The sequence below is a fragment of the Cryphonectria parasitica genome, assembly GCF_011745365.1.
Source record: "Cryphonectria parasitica EP155 unplaced genomic scaffold M406scaffold_3, whole genome shotgun sequence".
Lineage (NCBI taxonomy): Eukaryota > Fungi > Ascomycota > Sordariomycetes > Diaporthales > Cryphonectriaceae > Cryphonectria > Cryphonectria parasitica.
The window spans coordinates 3,696,856-3,716,987 of NW_024468911.1; the positions used below are offsets into that span (position 1 = coordinate 3,696,856).

Consider the following 20,132-nt stretch of genomic DNA (forward strand, 5'->3'; position numbering starts at 1 on the left):
ATGAATGGTAGGAAAAGTACCGTGATAAATAAGGAGGCCAGCACTACGGAATGTACATGGGACTGTATGTATCAACGCTATCTTGAGGTAGGGTCCCCCCCCCCCACCCCGGGGGATAGTGGGACGTCTGTATGTGAGGAGGGGCCAAGTCAGCTGTCGGGACCGAGGTAGCTCTGTCTCATCGCCGAGTAGTGCCTTCCTCTCATTCTGAATATTCCGAATCCACCGAGCGGTGACCACTACGGAGCCGCTATTGGGGAAATGCCATATCAATTCTTTACATCCTCCGCGCAGTCCACATCATTTTCGACCGAACTCTGCTGTGTCTACTCGAAACTCCAGTATGAATGACTACTCGACTTTCTGAATCGTCCGAATCGTCCGACTTTCAATTATTCTCGTGTAGATTCGTTGAGCAAGGTAAGCTATAAAGGTAGGAAAGTAAATGCTTAGGGTCTGAGCATCAACATCTTTTTGTTTTCCACAGACCAATCCAACCCAGTGGGTGAATTTGTTGACCTACATATCTACATGTTCACCTCCTCCGGATAGCGGTGAGAAGTATATGCAGTCTTTTTCCTGCCCGCTAGCATTCTCCAGATCTTCCCCTTTTTCACTCTCTTTGTCTCGAGAAACCTCCTTGCTATATCAGAAAACACTCACGCGTGGCTCCCTACTCACTCTTTCTCCCTGTTGCCACGGTCCCTCCAAACCTCGTATCTCTTTCCCGCCAGCTTGCAACAAGCCTCTCCCTCCTAAGGCTGGTCTCAACTGTATCTCGTGCTGTTCGTCTGTGAGCATTTGGGATCGAATTTGCAGGAAGGATGTCTCGGTCAGCGCTGTCGCTGGCGAGTAGCCACACAGAAGCGCATTCCATGGACGGACAGCTTCGAGGTGATGACAGAGATGTGGATGTAGAGAAGCAGCAGCCTGCGAAGATCGACGACGTCCCGACATCATCAGCGTTACCAATATCACCGCCCACACCCTCACCAGATCCAGAGAAGACCACCACCAAGCCAGGCCCTGGCGGAGGCCTTGACACAAACGACCTATACCAGCCCAGGAGCTCAAAGTTCTGGTTGATCCTAGCGTCCAACTTCCTGGCCATGTTCCTCGTTGCTCTGGATCGTACCATCGTGGCCACTGCGATCCCGAGAATCACAGACGACTTTCACTCGCTCGGAGACATTGGTTGGTATGGCTCGGCATACATGCTGACCACAGCCGCAAGCCAACTTGTGTTTGGCCGGCTCTACAAACACTACAATATGAAATGGTAAACGTCTTCCCAAAGGTTATCGAGAAAGTGTGTTCTCGGCGCTGTGGAATCCCTACTAACACAGACGCCTTAGGGTCTTCTTGATCGCTATTGCAATCTTTGAGGCCGGATCGGCAATCTGTGGCGCTGCTCCCACCTCGCCAGTCTTCATTTTCGGTCGAGCAGTTGCAGGACTTGGCTCGGCGGGGATCTTTTCAGGCGCGATGATGATCATGATTCCTATGATTCCATTGCACAAGAGGCCTATGTTTCAGAGCATGTTTGGAATGGTCTTTGGTATCTCCTCCGTTCTGGGGCCTCTGGTCGGTGGTGGCTTCACGAACGGGGTCACCTGGAGGTAAGAGAAGAAAAGTCGCCTTCTGCCTTTTACACATGACACTCGTATTGATCTGAGGAATAGATGGTGCTTCTACATCAATCTGCCTATTGGAGGCTTTGCATTGTAAGTCCTTTCCTGTGGAGACGTTACTGAGATCTTCGCGCACTAAAACATATGCAATAGCGTCTTCATGCTCTTTTTCTGGAACCCGCCGCCTCGCAAGGTAGAGCCTGCTCCCTTTTTCACGCACATCAAGCGACTCGACCCGCTAGGCGCCTTCTTCTTCGTTCCCAGCATTGTCTGCTTACTCCTCGCACTGCAGTGGGGCGGCTCAACCTACGCATGGAACAGCTGGCGCATTATCCTCCTGTTCGTCCTGTTCGGCGTCCTGGCCTTTGCCTTCGCCATCGTGCAAGTCCTGACACCAGAGACCGCCTCCATCCCCGTCCGGATCATCACGCAGCGCAGCGTCATCTGTGCCACGCTGTTTACCTTTTTCATCGCGGGATCCATGCTGATCCTGGTCTACTACCTGCCTGTCTGGTTCCAGACGGTCAAGTTGATCAACCCTCTGAAGTCGGGCATCTATACCCTGCCGCTGGTCCTCTCTCTGGTGGCCTCCAGCATGCTGGGCGGCATCTTCACGCAAAGGATCGGCTACTACATACCAGCGATGCTCTTCTGCCCTATGGTCATGGCCGTCGGCGAGGGCCTCCTAAGCACGCTAACGCGCTCCTCCTTGCAGGCCAGCTGGGTTGGCTTCCAGTTTCTCTCCGGCTTTGGCCTCGGTTTCGGCATGCAGACGGGCGGCCTGGTCGTGCAGACGGTGCTCCCCATGTCCGATGTGCCCATGGGTATCGCCCTCATCTTCTTCGTCCAGCAGCTCGGCGGCGCCGTTGCCACCAGCATGGGGCAGACCATCCTCAGCAACCTCCTTGTCTCGCGGCTGGCGGGGATCCCGGGGATCGATCCCGAGCAGATCGTGAACAACGGCGCCACGGAGCTCACGGCCATCGTGCCCGCGCAGGACATTGACACGGTTATCAGCGTGTACGACTACGCGCTCACGAGGATCTTCTTAACGGCGATGGGTATGGCCCTGGCAGCATTGTTGGCGGCTGCAGGGGTGGAATGGAGGTCAATCAAGGAGGGAAAGCCTGGCCATAGTGGTCCTGGTGCCGGGGCTCCTCCTCCTACTCCATCTAGAGCTGCTGCTGCTGCTGCTACCAGCTCATCTACGGTGGCGGTGCAGAAACCAAGAGGCAGCCAGGATACACAGATCAACAGCCCAGCTGGTGATGTTGAGCTGGACAGCATAGAGAGGAAATGAGCAGTGAATATCAGTGTTGGTTTTGATTGTTTGCTTGTCAAAGAGAAGGAGGAAGAGATTGACACCGTGGACGAATCTTGCATTGGACAATGCCTGAGGCTGCGTCTTGGGCATGACTATAGAGAAGTAGAGTAAAGATAATAATACTTCACCGCTCATGAAATGAGACTCCTATGCCTTTCATAAGAATTCAGTACTTCTCTATAATGTTGGGTGGGAGACGTTTCCCCAAGTTGGTGACCACAAAGCTGGATAAAGAATAATGAGTTGAAACCAGCCTTTGAGTCCTGAAATCAACATCACAGGCTGTTCAATATTCTCGTTGAGCACACACATGTTTTAATGGGTGAAGGAACCTCGAGTCAGTCTACCTGCCAGATTGTTGTGGGATAGGCAGCAGCCAGTTCAACTGATTATGATAAGTAATGATACGGGGCCCGAACTACTTTCTTAGTCTGCTGGGCTGTGGGATGACCCTGTCGTAGCATTATGCGGCCGGCCCCAGGAGCTTGTTAGTGCATAACTGTGTCCCTAACACCATCTTACTGTAGGGCTGCGCCCAGGCTGGTTTTGGACAACTACAGGCCTATCACGATCCCACCGAGCACATCCATCCAACTTTACGTTTCTTATTTCTCTAAGCCTTCTACTTCCTTACTTTGCTCTTCAGTCTGTCCTTTCTGGATAATCTTCATCCTTCCCTCTTGATCTGCACGGTGGCTGCTTTTGCCTCCACGTTTGTATGACGGCCAATCGAACCACCCGCGCCACCTGACTGCAGCATCTGCGCAGGTCCTCTTCCTTTCTCTCAGCCTAGAACAAGACCGACCCGAGGCCCAACCTTCTTCTCTCACACTTGTCCCTTTCGTTCTATTTGCATGCACTCACCAGCATTTGGTCTTACGGGTCCATTCTTCTTCTCATGTTTGACTTTTAAGGCTGCAGGTCTTGTAGTTTACGAACGTCATTACTCTACCCATTCGTTCATTGACTCATAAGCTCCAGGGTGGCTCAACGGCAATTTTGAGCTCTTCAGGGCTGGCAGCACCTTTTATTGACCATCAACCACCCATCGCCACGTTCATTTTCAGGACAGGCTTTCTCCCTCACGCTCAGTCTCTCTTGTGCCTGATCTAACCTGAAAAGAGGAAAATGGCTGATGCGGAGGAACCTCAACATTTCAACTCGCTGGCTGAGAGAATCGCCGCACTAAATAAACAGCCCAACTTCACCGAGCCCAAGAAGAAGCCGCCACCGCCGCCACCCTCGAATCAGCAGCGTCCGTCATCGCGCACGCCTGCTCAGACACAGGCACAGGCACAGGCACAGGCAACAGCCTCACCTCCTCTGAACGGTCATGCTCAGGCCACATCTCCCGCCCTGCCAGCTCGTCCGGTAAAGAAGGCGTCACCGTCTGTTCTTCCTCAGAGGACCAACACGGACATCGTTAGCCATGGCCATATGCCATCACCACCAACCCGTGGCCTTGCGCCTCCGTTGCCCAGACGGGATTCCGAGCAGACCAAGACGTCTCCTGCCCTGCCGCCTAGGAGGCCGTCAACTCAATCGCTAGGCCCTCGTCGAGGCTCGAACGAGTCCATCAGGTCGACCATGTCGTCCCTCTCCCTAAACAACAGCATCCTCTCAACGGCCACCAGCGTTGGCTCCACTGACGGCCGGAGACTACCACCGCCCTTGGAACAGGCCAAACTGCCACCCCTTCCGCCGTCAAGGAAAGAGCGAGAAGCCGCCCAGGCACAGGAGGCCGAGGACGCCAGGGCAGCCACTGCTGCAAAGATCGTGAAGGCGCCAGTGCTGCCCAAGCGATCTGTGTCTGCGATGCCAACTCGAAATGGAGACTCTGAACTCCGGCCCTCTCTGCCACCCCGGCTGCCTAACAGACCAGCCCGATCGCCCGGCATACTGGAGGCCGAGGAACCGCCTCCAAACCTTCCCACACGACGGCTGCCCCCTCCGCCCGCCAAGTTCATCAGGACCATCCCAGAGGTCGCAGGGGACACAGCTGGTGGCACACCGGCGGATCCAGCCAGCACTGCCCCGCCTCCCCCAGTGCCTCTTGCGTCACGCCCCAGCGCGGCACAGGTCGACGCGGCAGCCTCCAGAGGCGCTGCACAACAACAGCAGGCATCATGTCTGATCTGTCGAGACTTCACCGGGCCAGATGGTGTTGCCGCCCAGTATCCTCCTTCCGTCATCGATCGTGGCGACCCCATCGGCTACCTCGCCCATCACCTCTGCGGGCCCTTTCCCTCGCCCACTGACAAGGCCCGCGCCATATTCACGTGGTGCCATCATAATATTGATTACGACGTTGCAGGCTTCTTTGCCGGGTGTCCTGCTCGGGGCACGGCGAGCGAGACCGTCTTCTCAGGAAAAGCGGTCTGCGAGGGTTATGCCCGGACGTATGAGGCTATTGCCAAGCGCGCAGGGCTGGAATGCATCGTTGTGGGAGGTCATGGAAAGGGTTTCGGTTTTGAGCCTGTGAAGGATGGCCAGCCGCCTCCACCGCGAAAAGCTACAGGGCACGCCTGGAACGCCGTCCGTATTGACAATGGTCACTGGAAGCTGATCGACCCATGTTGGGGCGCCGGCCATCTGGATGGACAATCCTACAAGCGAGCATTCAACCCCCAGCAGTTCACGATGAGCAATGAGATTTTCGGGTGGAGGCACTTCCCAGAGGACAGCCGGTATTCCTACCGTGATGACAGACGTGCCCTGTCATGGGAGGAGTATATCATGGGCCCTACAGGCGGGGAGCGTCCTCGCTGGTTCGGCAGCACTGTCGAGGAGGGCATATCCGAGTGGAATGCGTCCCCTCCGCACAAGGAGATCCCGGTATATAGCGGTGAGATGGTCCGTTTCCAATTCGCTAAGTTGTGCGAGCACTGGACGGCCGAGAGGAACGGAAGGGGCAAGCCTAGGCTCCTGATGATGAACATCCACGGTGTAGACGGGAGAAAGAAAGACCAGGTGCCACTGGACTCGGACGGGTTCTGGTGGTGGTGTGACATCCCGGCAAGGTGCGTTTCCTTCAAGCCCGTTCAAAACCCCTCCCCTGCTTGCGATCTGTTCATCCACTAATTTGCCATTTTTGTTCAGAGATCTGGGCAGCCCTGGACAGAAGGTACAGCTCTATGGCCTCAATGTGCTGAATGGTAAGGATGCTATGGGGGTTACCAAGCAAGAGTTCCAAAGGGTCAGATCCAGTGGTGGATACAGCATGGCCTGGGTCAGTTTTGCGGAGTGGGAGCTCGTGTGAGGATGATTGCATAGAGACGAGGAAGTGTTGAAGTGTTTTACAGCAGACATCCAGGCAAGAGCTCTGGCTACATTATACCAATACAGTTTCATCATCCTCTACTTGGCATGTCCCCTGTCTCCTCTGTAGACAGTCCACGAGGAAATTTCATTATATGTAGCATCACAATGCGTTGAATAATCGCATGCATATAGAGTCCTCAGCTCCAATACTCTAAAAATTCATTTATATCTCCTTGTACATGACAGGAGTAATCCGACATGGGTGAGATACTGTGTCTTCTGTTTCTGTGGGCGCAAGTGATCCTTGACCATATACAGAACTGTGTCCAGCAGCTAAATACGATCATTCAATCTCATCTCTACTTTGACCTACAGATCTTATGTGGGTATAGTAATTCTACAGTAAGTAGGGTCAACTCTCTGCAACAAACTAATATCTTGAGCATTCAAGTACAACATATTGGTCTGCATGAGTATGCATCGAAACTCTAGAAAGCATCTGAAATCTGAAATGAGGCTCTTGTAAAATAGAAGAAAACATGCAGTTCCTTTATTATAGAGAAGTCTTAACAAGAAACTTACTTTTCCATGACGGGGTTCCCCAATTGCTTATTACAAGAGGTAGCCTTGTAAAAACAATAGCGAAGAAATGCCCTGCTTGGATGCATACCGTAGTAGAGCCTGCCTTGTTGGAGCTGTGGCAGGGGGCCCCCCGGATCGGCCGTGGATGGTGTTGATTGGGCTGGACGACTGGGACAGATCCCTGTAAGCGCCCGCCCTATGTTCCCCGCTGCCTACGCTCTTGCATCATCCTCAGTACTAAAGCGCATACTACAAAGGTAAGGTATGCGCTAACAGCTTTAATGGGCTTCTCCAGAAGAGGCCCACTGACGCAGCAGCGTCAACTTTGTACCATATACTGTTACTGCGTATTGGGGATTGCACCTTTCTGCAACAACAACAACAACAACAACAGCAACGTCCACAACAAACACTGTTTGCCTTGCCACTTGTTTTACTGGGCAGAGCTTGGTCTTTTTTTCTTCTGCACCTTGCTCTGCTCGCCTTGCCAAGCTTGATCCCGCTGCTGTTACGCCATCCTTTTCAGGAAGGAGGCAACGGGTCCTTCTCAGCTGAACCATCTCGGCTCGCTCCGTTTCCTGATCCAGCAGCGCTGGGGCAACCCGTACAGCTGGTGAACGACGACGCAAGCAGCATCCCTTTTCGGGTTGTGTCGTCGACACTTCAACACTCGCACACGATCAATCATAGAATCCGTCTCTGGATTCAGAAAAATAGCAAACTGTTGCACAGACATCGCCCCAGCTTCCCAAGATGGAAGCAGACACAGCAGTGGAGGCTCCCCAGAGGAGCCCACGACCCCTCCTCCACTTCACCGGTCTACCCAGAGAAATCCAGAGCGCCATCATTAGCAATGTAAGCGCGCACACACACACACAATCTCTCAGTCTCTCTTCCATTCTTTCCATGGTCAAGAATCCAACCTCTGTCGAGTAGTGTTTGTGGGTGGCTAAACTCTTTTGTAGTGCTCACGGCTCGACCTGATCTGTGTCTCGCTCGTCTCTAGGCATTTTCGGGACCTCGCCGCGGCCGAGCTCTACCGCAGCCTCCAGATGGTCTTTTCGGACGAGGATGACTTCGCGATCGACACCATAGAGCGGCTGGCTAAGGGCCTCGAGACTCTTGCCACAAGCGACTACAACTACGCGAATCATATTCGGGACATCACGCTCGACACCGTGCTTAGGGGCGAGAAGGCAGAGATCCCGTACAAGCTCACGTTGGGCGTCCGCTGCGTCGAGAGGTTCCTCAACACCTTGCTCCTGTTGACGCTGCGCAAGGCCAAGGCGTTGGAAAGACTGAAGTGGAGCATCCGGGTCGAACTCAGCCGGCCAGTATACCAGGCGCTCCACCAGATCGACACCCTCACCTGCCTGTATATCCGCATGCACCATGGGACCTCGTCCTACGAGGCCCCACCCCCTCTCCCTCTTTACACGCCCTCGACGTCTCCAGAGGTCTCTACAACGCCCCTTCCAAACCACGATCCCTCCATTCCCCAGCCGACCATCATCCTCCCTCCACCTCCGCCCTACCTCTTCCACATTCCGCCCCACTTGTTATCGCTACCGCCGCCGCCACCCCTTCCCAAGGCCCCCAGGCCTAGGCTGTCAAAACATCCCGTCGCGGCTACGAGTCCACCGACCCTTTCAGGGTTCAAGAACCTGTCATCCCTGGCGATCCTGGAAATCGACAGCCTAGAGGTCATCACGGAGCTCAAGTCATGCATTCGAAACTCGCAGGGGACTCTTAAGGAGCTGAGTCTGTCGTTCTCGACGAACCTCGCCATGCGCGCCCGAAAGCCCTCACAGGAGGAAATCGACCCTGAAGATTCTGACCCCGACGATGAGTTCCAGGTGATGCCAGTGAACCTCCCGCCACCGGTCACATTCGATGATCTCAGCGGGCCAGCAAGGGCTCTTCGTGCGCAGGAGGAGCGGAAGACACAGGAGGCGGTATTGGGCCGCATATTTGACTTGGAACCATACCTGGTCAAGGAGTCTGCCGTGTTGAAGGTACAGGAGAAGGAGAACGAGGCTCCGAAGCAGGACGAGAGGGCACCTCCCGGTCATGAGTTTATCAATTCCCTAAGGGCGGTTTCGAGTAAACTCATGAGTCAGTTGAACGGTTCAGAGGACTTCACGGCAGCTCAACAGGACATTCTGAACGTCATCGAGACCGCAGCGAGGAAATACGTCGGCGAGGAGGAAGCCAAAGCAGCAGCAGCCTCCAAAGAGAAGGGCGGCGCAGATGGCGAAGCGAGCGGTGCTGGTGTGAACGGTGAAGCGGCGAAGGAGGAGGAGGAGGCGGCGGCAGCAGCAGCAGCAGCAGCAGCAGCAGCAGAGGATAATGAACAACAGGCGGAATCAAGCCTGTTCAAAGAGGAGGCGCCAAAGTTCCAGGCGCATGGGCAAGACCTCGACCCCGACGACATCGATGTGGAGGCACCTTTGGAGGATTCTTTTACCGATGAGCCGGCAGAGCTTGACACGGCAGAGGCTGTCAACGGCGTGGGAACCCCGGCATCTGGACAGGCTGCGAAACAAATCAACGGTGTCGGCTCTACCATGAAGGACGGCGATGCTACTGTTGAGGACCCAATCCCAAACGTATCTGCAGTAGTTGCCAACCTGGATGCGCAACGGGCAAATTTCAAGGTCCTGTCAGACAAGCTGCACTTCTTCGAGGTTGAGGCTGAGGAGCTGCAGAAGGAAATAGACAGACTGGCGAACGCAGGGCCTGAGGGCCCCGATGTCAATAAGCGAGTGAAAGATGCCGAGAAGCAGACGCAGGAGTTCAGCAACAGTATCAAGGACATCAAACACGAGATGTCTGTCGTGGCTGCAGGAATCGAGGACGCGGAAAAGCAGATGCCCAATGCTACGGGCACCGGCGATTCGGACACCCTGCGACAGCGCATCAACGAATACGCACGCTCGACGAGAGGTCTCAGCCTCGAGACGCTAAGTATCTACCTGATCCCCGTCAAGCGCTCCGTGCTGTCGCGCGCTATCGACCTACGGGTGCTCCAGAGCATCACGCTGCTCGGCGTCGGCAACCAAGCTCCTATCTGGTCTCTTTTCGCCAAAGAGAATCAGCTTCATCCGCTGCCTCTACGCAAGGTCTTTACCGACAATGTGTCTCTTACGTTTTTAACTTTTCTCTTTCAGCTCCCGGAGCTTCACGAGCTCTACATGCTGGAGCGATCGCGCAAGTTCAAGCCAGAGTCGTTTGCGCCGCCTTCAAACGTCTCCATAGCTCAGATCAGGCGAATCGTGTTAAAGAAACACCTGGGGACCCTGAAGCGGCTCATGATCAACTGCCAGGCAGGCTGGCAATGGGACATGGATTCAAAGACGGCATATCTTCTGTGCACGCAGGGAAGTGCTCTTGAGGAGTTGGCTATCAGCAGCGGTATTCGCGAGGTTGTAAGTTCTCGTCCCGGCCGACCCCTCTCCGCCTCTCTTCTCCCCCCCCCCCCCTTCCAGTTGTCCGAGTCTTGCACATGGCATCTTGGACTGACCTGAGGCGCACGCCAGCATATTTTCCTCCAACACATCCAGCACCTGACCAAACTGCGCGCCTTACACATCATCAACCTGCGCAATGATGACACCTGCGTCTGGGTGATGCGGGAGACCAAGCGTTTCATCATCGACGCCTTGACCCATCTCCCCAAACTTAAAATTGAGTGGCTCGCCATCGATGAGGACGACACCGTCGAGCACATGTTTCGATGGAGGGAGCCCCGCAAGGGCAAGAAGCAGAACGCGAACGCCAAGGGAAAGGAAAAGGCGTCCCTGACGACGCAGCCATCGCCGCCGCCGCTCCCATTGAATGGCGATCCGTTTCCCGTGCTTACTCTAGACGACCCCGGGGTCGTCAGCGACAGCGAGGAGGATGACGAAAGCGACGGCAGGATCGTGACCGACAGCGTGCCATTTTATGCGGCATGGGACATCAAGATTTTCAACAAGGAGATTGTCCAAGGGCAATTGTGATTCATTTCGTGTTCCACCTCTTGAAGGGGCCACCAGCAGCAGCAAAGGGATTTTTCTGGCCCCCTTCTATTGTTTCTTTTTCTTCTTCTTCTTCTTCTTCTTCTTCTTCTTCTTCTCCTTGTTCTTTAATTTTTTTTTTTAAGCGGGGCGTGGCGTAATGCGAGACAAAGCGATCGGGATCGTACTTCATCATGAACTGACATATATGGAAGATACCCCACACAAAATAAGGAGGATTAAACCAGTGAATAATCATATATAAGGGAAGTCGTTCTTTTTGACTCGGGGCTAGGGACAGGAAACCATAGCCGGTGTTGGGGCAATTTCAACAAAGGCAATGCTCTCCTTTTTTCTTTCTATCTCTCTCTCTTCTGCTCTAGTTTCTTGAGATATTTCCTTGCTCGTGTCCCTTCTTTTTCCTACCTAGAGGAGGATGTCCATGCGGAGAGCAGAACTATCCATGACTCGAAAAGAGTATGCTTGCTTGTATTGAATAGAAAACAGGACATATCAACGAGAACTATCAAAATCTTTTTCTTCATTGGTATCTCGAAGTGAAGGAGTTATAGTATATTTCTCTGGCTTTTTTGTTTTCGGCATCGCCCCCCCCCCCCTTCTTTTATATTACTTGTTCCGGCAGAAAGACGTCTCTGCAGCTCTCTATGGGTATTCTATCACATTATCACATTGTTCAATGACCCCACTATTGCAATAAGCTTATACAAAGGAAGAATAGAAGGCTCAATTCCACCAAAAGCTGACGCTGAAGGACACACTTAGTCCCCTCACGTAGTGCCACCAGCCGATGGGCAGGTAGAGAGTGTCCCCCGGCTCGAGGATGCAGTCCACAAACGGCACATTGGATAACAATCCAGCCTTCTCTTCTTCCTCATCGTGTTCATTCCTTGGATCCCACCCTTCCTCTACGCCGACGTCCCAGAGGCTTGTGTTTGCCATATCGACCCCACCCTCTTTACCCCTCGGGCGCATCTTGGACCGCTGGAGGGGTGAGTACAGGCGGACATACTTCCTGCCCACGACCTGCACCAGCAAGTTATGGTAAGGGTCCGTGTGGAGGGGGGTGATGGTCCCTGGAGGCCCAAACCACGCGTTGAGCATGGGCTCGTCGAGCTCGGGCTGGTCCTGTGAGGGGTCTTGCGGGTGTCCTGGCGGCGTGGTGTAGCAATGGTCCGGGACCAGGACGTCCCCGCGTAGCTGGGGCAGCTGGGCGAAGAGCTGATGCTGGGCGAGGTAGGCCATGGGTCTGCTGTCAGGTGGGGGGTCGACAATGTACTTTTCGAGAAAGTCAGAGAATTTCAGGATCTTTTGAGCCCAGCCCGCGTCCACATAACTCCGCCCGACTTCCACGGGCACCAGCCTCCGACCCTGGAGCGTGCGGTGTAGGAGATACGAGGGCCTGTCCCACGGCCGACTTGACCGGGCCGGCCAGCCGTCCACGAGCCCGGTTAAAACCAGCGGTTCGGGCCCTAGGCCGCGCGGTGCGCTGTCCATGTACCGCTGGAAGGCGGGCATGTCCATGTTCTGCGCGGCTTCTCGACGGATCGGGTGGCGGACGGGTGGCGTGAAGGGCTCATGGGTCATAAAGATTGGCTGGCCTTCCCATGGCGTGATGGGGGCACGCCCAGGAAACGAGGCGTCTAGCCTCTGTCTCTTTATCGGCGGTGGCACCACAGGCGAGCGGGCTCTTTGGGTGTCCGGCTCGTGATGGGTATTGACAACGGACGGCGGCACTGGCGCTTCCATCGTGGTGATGCCTTCCAGCAGCTCAAAGACCTCTTCGACCCACCTTCTGCCCCTAGCGTGGCCGCCAGCTCCTGCCAGGAGCAGCGCCTTGTCCAGCGTTTCCACCATGGCGTCCATCATATCATCCTTTGTCTTCGCATAGCCTCCTGCCAAGTTGTTGGCTGAGCTGTCGTACGGCGAACGGGAAGCTGCATCTCTGACATTGGCGCCAACACGGCTGCCGAGAGTGGCATCCCCACCTGGCCAGGCCTGGCAGGAGAGCAGGTAGAGGCAGGCAAATTTCAGGATAGCGGCGTCTGTATACAGCTGCCTCCAGCACAGCGGCACAATCTTGTATAAGTGTGCGTAGAACTTTGAATACGCGACCGAGAGTACATCGTCAAGTCTCTTTACGAGAAGGACATGGTCGATATTGACGCTGTGAGTGATGAGGAGCTGCTGGTTTCCGCCTCCGTGTCGTCCCTGGCTGGCCTCGTCACACACCTCGCGCCCCTGGTTCCTCTCCTCCGCCAAGGAGGGGCGCACAGCATCGGGCTGTTGCTCGCTACCGGTAAGGCCACCCGGTTCGACGGATAGCGACTCCGGTCGAGGTGGCGATGATGGTGAAGGCGGCTGCCAAAATGGCAGAGGCGTCGTCGCCTCGTACAGAGCGGCGACTCGCGACGCCTGTCGACCGAGGAGGTGCACGAGCGGCTCACCACAGCCTGCTAGGGTTCGGCTCGCCTGGTAGCCGCTGCCGCCGCTCCCGTTCGTCGTAAGATGAAGGTCATCCTCATGGCTCCCCTCAGTCTTGTTGGTGCTACCAAAGGCCTCCTGCACCCCTGGAAAGACATCTCTGCATTCCTCCTTGACATCCCGCGCCGCAGAGACACACAGCTCCCACAACCTGCTTTCCGGGCCGGTGAGACCGATGGCCCTTTCGTCTCCCGCGCCTGCCATTTCGGCTCTTGATCTGATAGTAACCATTTCAGACACCGCCGCTTCTGTTCCCATCCTATCGCCCATACCAGATAAGACAACGGGGGACGCGAGAGACAAAGAGTAAGCGACCAGGCACGGAGAACCACGAGTTATCTGCCGGCCAACTTAGGCGAGGGCGCACAGCACCCTGCAGGAGGCTGTGGGACGGGTTACTGCAGCCAGGTTTGTCGTACATGTGGTACCCACTCTCGTGGTTCGCATGAAGCTGTGGAGGACAAGGAAGCCTAGAAACAAAGGTGAATAGAAGGAGAGGGTAGGGTTGGGCCGCGCTGTGCTTTGTGCTGGGTTGTACAGCTTGTTTGGTGGAAGGATTGTCTTAGTAGCTGATGCCTTCCTTCTCGCCCCCCCGGGGGGGGGAGAGTTAATGAAAGAACATTAAACAAAACAAAAGAGAAGACAGAAGAGAAGAGATGGCAGAGGTGACTATCAAGGGCCATGTAAGAGTAAGAAAGAAGAGGTTATGACAACAAAGTCGCAGTACAGAAGTGAGAGTGCCAGTGGAATGGTTCACAAGTCGGAAATTTGTTGACTGTTGAAGATCCAACTCTTTCCTTCGCCGTCCTCATTTGCGCTGCTGAAGATTTCCTTCCCCGGATGTCTCTTCAGTGATTGGACCCCGCCTTGCCCGCCTAGTATACTTGCAGCAGCCTTCAGGGATCAGGCCTGCCGCCTCTATTTGTAAACAAGGTTGTTTCGTTGGAGAGAAGAAAGAAGGAGCGAAAGGTGTGGCACGCACGGCAACGGTGGCAGGTGGGTAGGCGGGTAGGAGCGTAAGCGAGCTCTATGCCGCTGATCATGACTCCACACCACAGAGGGTGGGGAACCCGACTGTGCCTGCCTTTGAAGGGAACTATTTGATTAGTTTTGTACCATGTACTGTACAGTATCGATTACTACACAATACTTACTACCATGTACCATGTAGTGCGGTATGACCAGTATTACAAAACCCGTTCACCGCACTGCAGCATTGTCACACCTGGCAAGGCTCCATCACAATGTCGAAACTTTCTTCCTCAATTGGATTGGCAACCTCATCAATAGTAATCATGTGGTCCCATAGGTGGCAGTACTATAACCCCCCTTCCAGCTAAGCCTGCAGAGAACTCTCACACCCACCCGAGAAATGGGCCCACGCCTGCAGGAGGGCTATCGAGGGATGGGGGCAATAAGATCGGGGAATAGACAAGAAAAAGAAAAGAATGAGATTAAGAAGAGAGAGAAAAGATCGCTCATGCAGCCAAGAGGGTATGCTAAAGAAGGAAAAGGAACAAAGAGACTCCTACGCTACCCCCGGATCAACACCATTGGCAGCTCGACTTGGGTGGTTGGGCCACCGGAAATGGAATGCAAGGGTGAAGGAGAAAAAACAAGGCGAAAATGTGCTGACGCCAGCTCCATTCTCCCACGCACACGCTCTGCTCAGCTAAGACCTGCGCGCCTCAGCCGCTCAGCCAGCCCCTTTATTTGCACATAACTACACTGCATGGACACCTTATACGCGCGTCACCTTCACCCAGAGCTCTGACTGGATGAAGATACCAGCACTGAACGAGTTCCACGGGGAGGGCGGGTTGAGGAGGCCGAAGTCGTACCTCCGGAGGATCTGAGCAAGTAAAAGAAGACAAAAAGGTTAGCGTCATATCGAGGAACAAAGAGAAGGAAGAGAAAGGGGTACATCTTGCCCGGGGGGGGGGGGGTCACATCACTTACCTCGACAAAAACCTTGTTCAGCTCCATCAAGGCCACCGACCTGCCGAGGCACTGCCACTTGCCGTACTTGAAGACGAGCTCCCAGGTGCTGATCATGGCGCGCAGCTGCTCCTCATCCTTGATGTCAAGCCAGCGCTCCGGCCGAAAGGTCTCCGCGTCCACGCCATACACCTCCTTGTTGTGCTGCACGCCGAATGCAGACCAGCCAATCTCGGTGCCCTCAGGCACAGGCACCCCACGGATCACGTCGCCCCCCGGCGGCACCACCGTTGGCATCAGACCCGTCACCGGCGGGAACACACGCAGGCCCTCCTTGATCACCGCCTGCAGGTACGGCAGCTTTCGCGCCTCCTCGTCTGTGATCGGGCTCGACAGACGTCCCTGCGCAGCGGCTGTTCGTACCTCGTGCGCTAGCCGGCGATAAACCTGCGGCGAGCTCATCAGGTAGAGCATTGTCGTGCGAATCGCCGTCGCCGTCGTGTCAGAGCCCGCGATGATGTTCACCAGCGCCTCGCCCTCAGCCTCCTCCCGCGTCAGGCCGTGGTGCAGAAACGACGCGAGCATGTCCTTGCGCTCGGGGCCCTTGGACGCGAGTCTCTCGGATACTACCTGCTTGGCCACCCTGAGAGCGGGCGCAAGAGAACTGTCAGCAAACAGAAAAGGTCCGCCTTGTGCGACATGACAAGTCATATTGCGAGGGAGTGGAAGGTGATGGGCGGAAGGATATCGACCAACCCGATGAATTTGCCAAAGCCGTGTGGATCATTCTCTGAGGGCATGAAACGTCGTAGAAACCTCGACTGCGCTAGCCTTGCCAGCACGGGAAAGACGCCCACCAGCATCATCACCGGCATGCTGGCCTCGGTCTGGTCGATGTACTCAAAGACGTCTTTGTCCTCTGTCAGATGGCCGAAATTCCTACCAAAGGCCAAATCGCCAATGATATCCAGGGTAAGGTACTGGCTTTTCCGGGCGAGGTCCATGGGCCGATAGATTGCCCCCTCCGAGACATATCTAGTCTCAATCATGTCAATGAAGGCTGTGATGCCCTTGTCGATGCCGCGCTCGAGACCTTCATTTTCTTTCCCGGCATACTGTACACGAGTCACCTTTTAGCGATTCTATACCTCTCAAGAGCGAAAAAAGGGGGAAAGGGCTCTTTTTCTCAAAAGTGTGGTAACACGGCGGCTTACACCTGCAGCCATTTTCGCTCGCAGCGCATTGTGCTGCCCGTCATCTCGCATAGAGATGATGTTGTCGCGACTGGGGTCGAACCGGACGGCGTCATACCAGTCGGATTTCGTGTATTTGGAACGGACGGCCCACTGGCGCTTGATGACCTCAGGATCATCCGTCACGAGAGTGTTTGGACCGATCCGAGCGAGATGACCTGTACAAAAAGAAAGCGTCAGAGTCATGTCCCTTTTGTGTGCATGCTATCTGATGTGGTGGTGGTGGTGGTGGTGCATAGATGCCATGGCTGACACTGCTTGTTTCTGAATGTCTCGGGCTGTTGTGTCAAAAGAAACAACGTCTGCATGTCTCGTATCGTATAGATGGGGAAGAGGAACCGAGTTTTTGGCGGAGGGGGCGGGGGCTTCAGTTCCAGTCCGCTCTTACCATATGTCTCGCAAGCCGATTTGAGGGCTAGGTGCATATTTCCACCAAGAGTGTTACGCAACATCCACCACTTGCTGAACCCAGCAGACCGCGGGCCCGTTATGTGTCGCAGACGCCGCCATGTAGTGTAGGTGGTGACTGAATAGTATCCGGAAAAACCTAGGACAAGGAGGACAACGAGGCCTGTGAAGGACAGTCCATTGATGCCCGTCCCTGTCCCTTCAGAAGACGGTAATATGTGATTGAGCAGTGCCATGCTCTCAAGGATTTATTGGTGTAAAGACAAAGAGAAGTTTGTGCTGGAGAAACCAGGAAGGAGAAGTCGGGAAGACGGGTAGGGTAGGTATGTAGATCAAGAGAAGGGGGACAGGATTTAAGATTAGCGAGGTCGAACGGGGGTGGGGAGTGGTTCGGACAGGAATCGCGAATCAAGTAATAAGCACTCGCTTATCTGGATTTGAATAAATGCATCCGACAGACTGGAGACGAAAGCAAGACTGTGTGGAGTGCAAACGGAGGGTGTTCCACCCTCCTTGGGTGAATGGACCAGGCATGGGAGTCGAGGACGCTAATGCCCGTGGGAAAATGAAGTGCCCTGACTAGGTACTCTCTCCTCTTTGATTACAGGTCAAGCCGGGCCTTCCATGTACACGTGGTTTGACTTTTACGAGTCCGTTTCCAATAGTGAATGCAGGTAGAGCATGAGGTGACCGGGGCGATGCCCTGCAGGACGAACGGGGAAGGTCAGTGAGTGAGAGAGTGTGAGTAAACTATCGTCAATGAAGAGCCAACATTGAGCCAGCCACTGTTTTGCCATAATCCCACGGGCGTGGTTTACGAAACAGATCTGGGGTAGTCCAGGATTGATGTGGCGACAAGATGTCAGTAACGTACGATGACTCGTGTTAGAGAGGGAAAAGGGGGGGGGGTAATCAAGGGCAAGGGAAAAAGTGTAATCTGCCAGGACAATACAAGCCTCGAGCGGCTGCCCTCGGTTCCGTTCGAGACAACAGGAGCAGTCGACAAAACACTTCGACAAACACAAGGTGTTGGTGGTGGAGTAGGAAGAGGAGGAGGAGGAGGAGGATCAGCTTGTTCAGCGTTATGAACGCCACGTCATTGAAGGGACCCAGTCATGGACCACAGACCAACATATACAGGCTCAAATTGTTCACTTGTCCAAGGTGGGAAGAGACTTTCTTTGGCGGCGCAGGAGGGAGGTGAGGGGAGAGAGACGCACGATACGGTCTTGGGTGGCCTGTAATGAGTAAAAACCGAGACGGTGCATCATCGTCCACTAGGCCTCGATGAAGCCGACGGACCGTCACGAAGAATAGTGTTGTGAGGCGGGCTGGTGTCATGGAGCTGTACCAAACCCATAGACATATCGGGCTCTGATATTGGCACGTTGCAGCCAGTCACAGAGGCTGCAAGGCCACCCACACCCACCCAGCCCACACACCCACCCATCTGGAAGCGGGAGACAAAATGTTGGACGGCGAAGTAAGACGTCAAGACACGCAGCGTAATCTTAAGAGTAACAGAACTGCTGCAGGCAAACGATACTACGTTCCCAACTCACGAGCCTAAAACCGTTGATATATCAGCACAGGTCGCAGGTCGACAGGCCGCATCATCTCCTGAGAAAGCAAAGATATGCAGGCCAGATCGCAATAGTCTGCCATCGCCGGAAGGGGTTTCGCTGTACATACAGATACTGCCAGGGGTGTGGCCGAGCTCCTCTCACACCTCCACATCACAGTGCGGTGGGGCTCGCACACCATACCTGAAGAGCCTCCTGGAGGGGACAAGGGTGCTCGGGGACCGTCTCCTCGGCGTCCAGGGAGCCAGGAAGCATGGTCCAGCTTCTGCCTCAGCCGGATCCCAACATGAAGAAAACATGTCCAGAAATTCCCGACGCTGGGACGGACCCAAGAACAGGGTAGTTGGTAACGAGGGCGGGCTCGTAGTGGCTATGTTTTAGCCTAATGGGGCCACGCATGCATGAAACCTTCGCACCACAACATGCAAGCTGCATATGGGGGGGAGAAAGGGGGGGTGTTCGCATCATGAGGAGTAGTCTCTGGGGTACGTTCCTGGACTTTTGGAGCCAGAGCTGTCCTAGGTGCTATCCTGGAGAGGCAAAGATGCGTCGCCGACTGCTCTGTAGCCTGCAATGTAACAGGGTTGGTGCCCCACGCCGGAGAGGGGCCAACGTGCTAATGTAGCGGTCTGCCTAGCTTCCATTGCATGAGAATGTACAGGTCGAGGAGGGGCAGAGGAAGGGGGGTGTCATCTCAGCGGGTAAACAGTGGGAGGAGGTAAAATGTGGTGTATACACAAGATGATTGTTTACCAACCACCAAGAGCGGGCGTAAAGGATCCGCGGAAACGCCGTACTAGTAGTTCGTAGCCCATACCATGTACGCAGCGCAGGGGAGAAAAATTACCTCCGACAATGAGCCGTTGGACTGATTCGGCCTGGACTGGTAGGCCCCAAGGTCCTGCAAGGAAAGGACAGTCGCATCATGCCGTCACATCGTCACATCGAGAGGTCGTTAGCTCATTTGTGCTGCAAGCAGAGCAAGCAGGAGGACGGCCATATCAAGTAGCAGGAGGGCGCACAGCTGCAGGACGGACGATGGTTAAGAGCTTCGTCGTACACACAGATGGTACGAGAGAAGGGGAGGGGGGGGACGGGATGTTGAGGGATGTGTGGTTTTGCGTCCTGTGGTGCGCAGAGCCACCCTTCTGTGATTTTCTCGTATTGGTGGGTGCTGGTCCTGTCCTGCATCTTCTTGGTCGTGCTTGCACAAAAGAGAGAAATGCTTGCTGCTTGTGAATAGCGCTCGTGGAACTGTAGTCCACTCCGTACTGTGTGCGATGCTCAGCTATTGGGCAGGGAACGGATGAAGGGAGTCTAAATTAAATGAGGGTGAAAGCATGCAGTCTTAACCATATAGCACATGCATACTAATGTACGCACATGCTATTGGTCGTAGTGGTAGGCTACTTAGGCAGCAGGGCAGGTAGGTTCTGACCAAAGTCAGCAAATGTGCTGGAGGAAAGACGTTGCGGAAAAGTGGGGGGCCTATGTTGATGTTTCCTTCCTCATGTGATCAACAGAGGACCTGCCCTAACCCTACTATGTGCCAAGGTTTCTTCCCTCCTGAGCTTGTCGGAAGGAGAGGGTTGGAGAAGAGGAGAAAGTGGAAAGAGGCAAGAGAGCGAGAGCACGCAAGAGCTCACTCAATG

General features: G+C 54.6%; 5 protein-coding genes across 5 annotated transcripts; 3 read left to right on the forward strand and 2 right to left on the reverse strand.

Moving 5' to 3' along the window:
• Positions 1-995: 995 nt before the first annotated feature.
• M406DRAFT_275387 (major facilitator superfamily MFS-1) lies at positions 996-2,811 on the forward strand (the record flags this gene model as incomplete). Its single annotated transcript, XM_040918250.1, has 4 exons — positions 996-1,279; positions 1,356-1,619; positions 1,683-1,724; positions 1,785-2,811. Coding segments are annotated over exons 1-4 (1,503 nt in total), but the record flags the coding sequence as incomplete, so codon positions are not given.
• Positions 2,812-3,647: 836 nt separating this feature from the next.
• M406DRAFT_97996 (uncharacterized protein) lies at positions 3,648-6,228 on the forward strand (the record flags this gene model as incomplete). The annotated part of the gene is made up of 5 exons (XM_040926385.1): positions 3,648-4,731; positions 4,790-4,916; positions 4,979-5,975; positions 6,055-6,151; positions 6,190-6,228. Exons 1-5 carry the CDS (start codon positions 4,084-4,086, stop codon positions 6,226-6,228), a joined length of 1,908 nt encoding a protein of 635 aa, XP_040778690.1. The 5' UTR covers positions 3,648-4,083.
• Positions 6,229-7,422: 1,194 nt separating this feature from the next.
• M406DRAFT_97997 (uncharacterized protein) lies at positions 7,423-10,799 on the forward strand (the record flags this gene model as incomplete). Its single annotated transcript, XM_040926386.1, has 4 exons — positions 7,423-7,653; positions 7,764-9,078; positions 9,181-10,226; positions 10,338-10,799. The coding sequence occupies exons 1-4, from the start codon at positions 7,552-7,554 to the stop codon at positions 10,797-10,799; spliced, it is 2,925 nt and encodes a 974-aa protein (XP_040778691.1). The 5' UTR covers positions 7,423-7,551.
• Positions 10,800-11,540: 741 nt separating this feature from the next.
• Positions 11,541-13,502, reverse strand: M406DRAFT_40500 (uncharacterized protein; the record flags this gene model as incomplete). Its single annotated transcript, XM_040924135.1, has 4 exons — positions 11,541-12,706; positions 12,779-12,981; positions 13,210-13,270; positions 13,367-13,502. 4 exons carry the CDS (start codon positions 13,500-13,502, stop codon positions 11,541-11,543), a joined length of 1,566 nt encoding a protein of 521 aa, XP_040778692.1.
• Positions 13,503-14,544: 1,042 nt separating this feature from the next.
• Positions 14,545-17,133, reverse strand: M406DRAFT_288915 (cytochrome P450; the record flags this gene model as incomplete). The annotated part of the gene is made up of 5 exons (XM_040918826.1): positions 14,545-15,150; positions 15,258-15,879; positions 15,993-16,351; positions 16,451-16,647; positions 16,878-17,133. 5 exons carry the CDS (start codon positions 17,131-17,133, stop codon positions 15,040-15,042), a joined length of 1,545 nt encoding a protein of 514 aa, XP_040778693.1. The 3' UTR covers positions 14,545-15,039.
• Between the last annotated feature and the right edge of the window lie 2,999 nt (positions 17,134-20,132).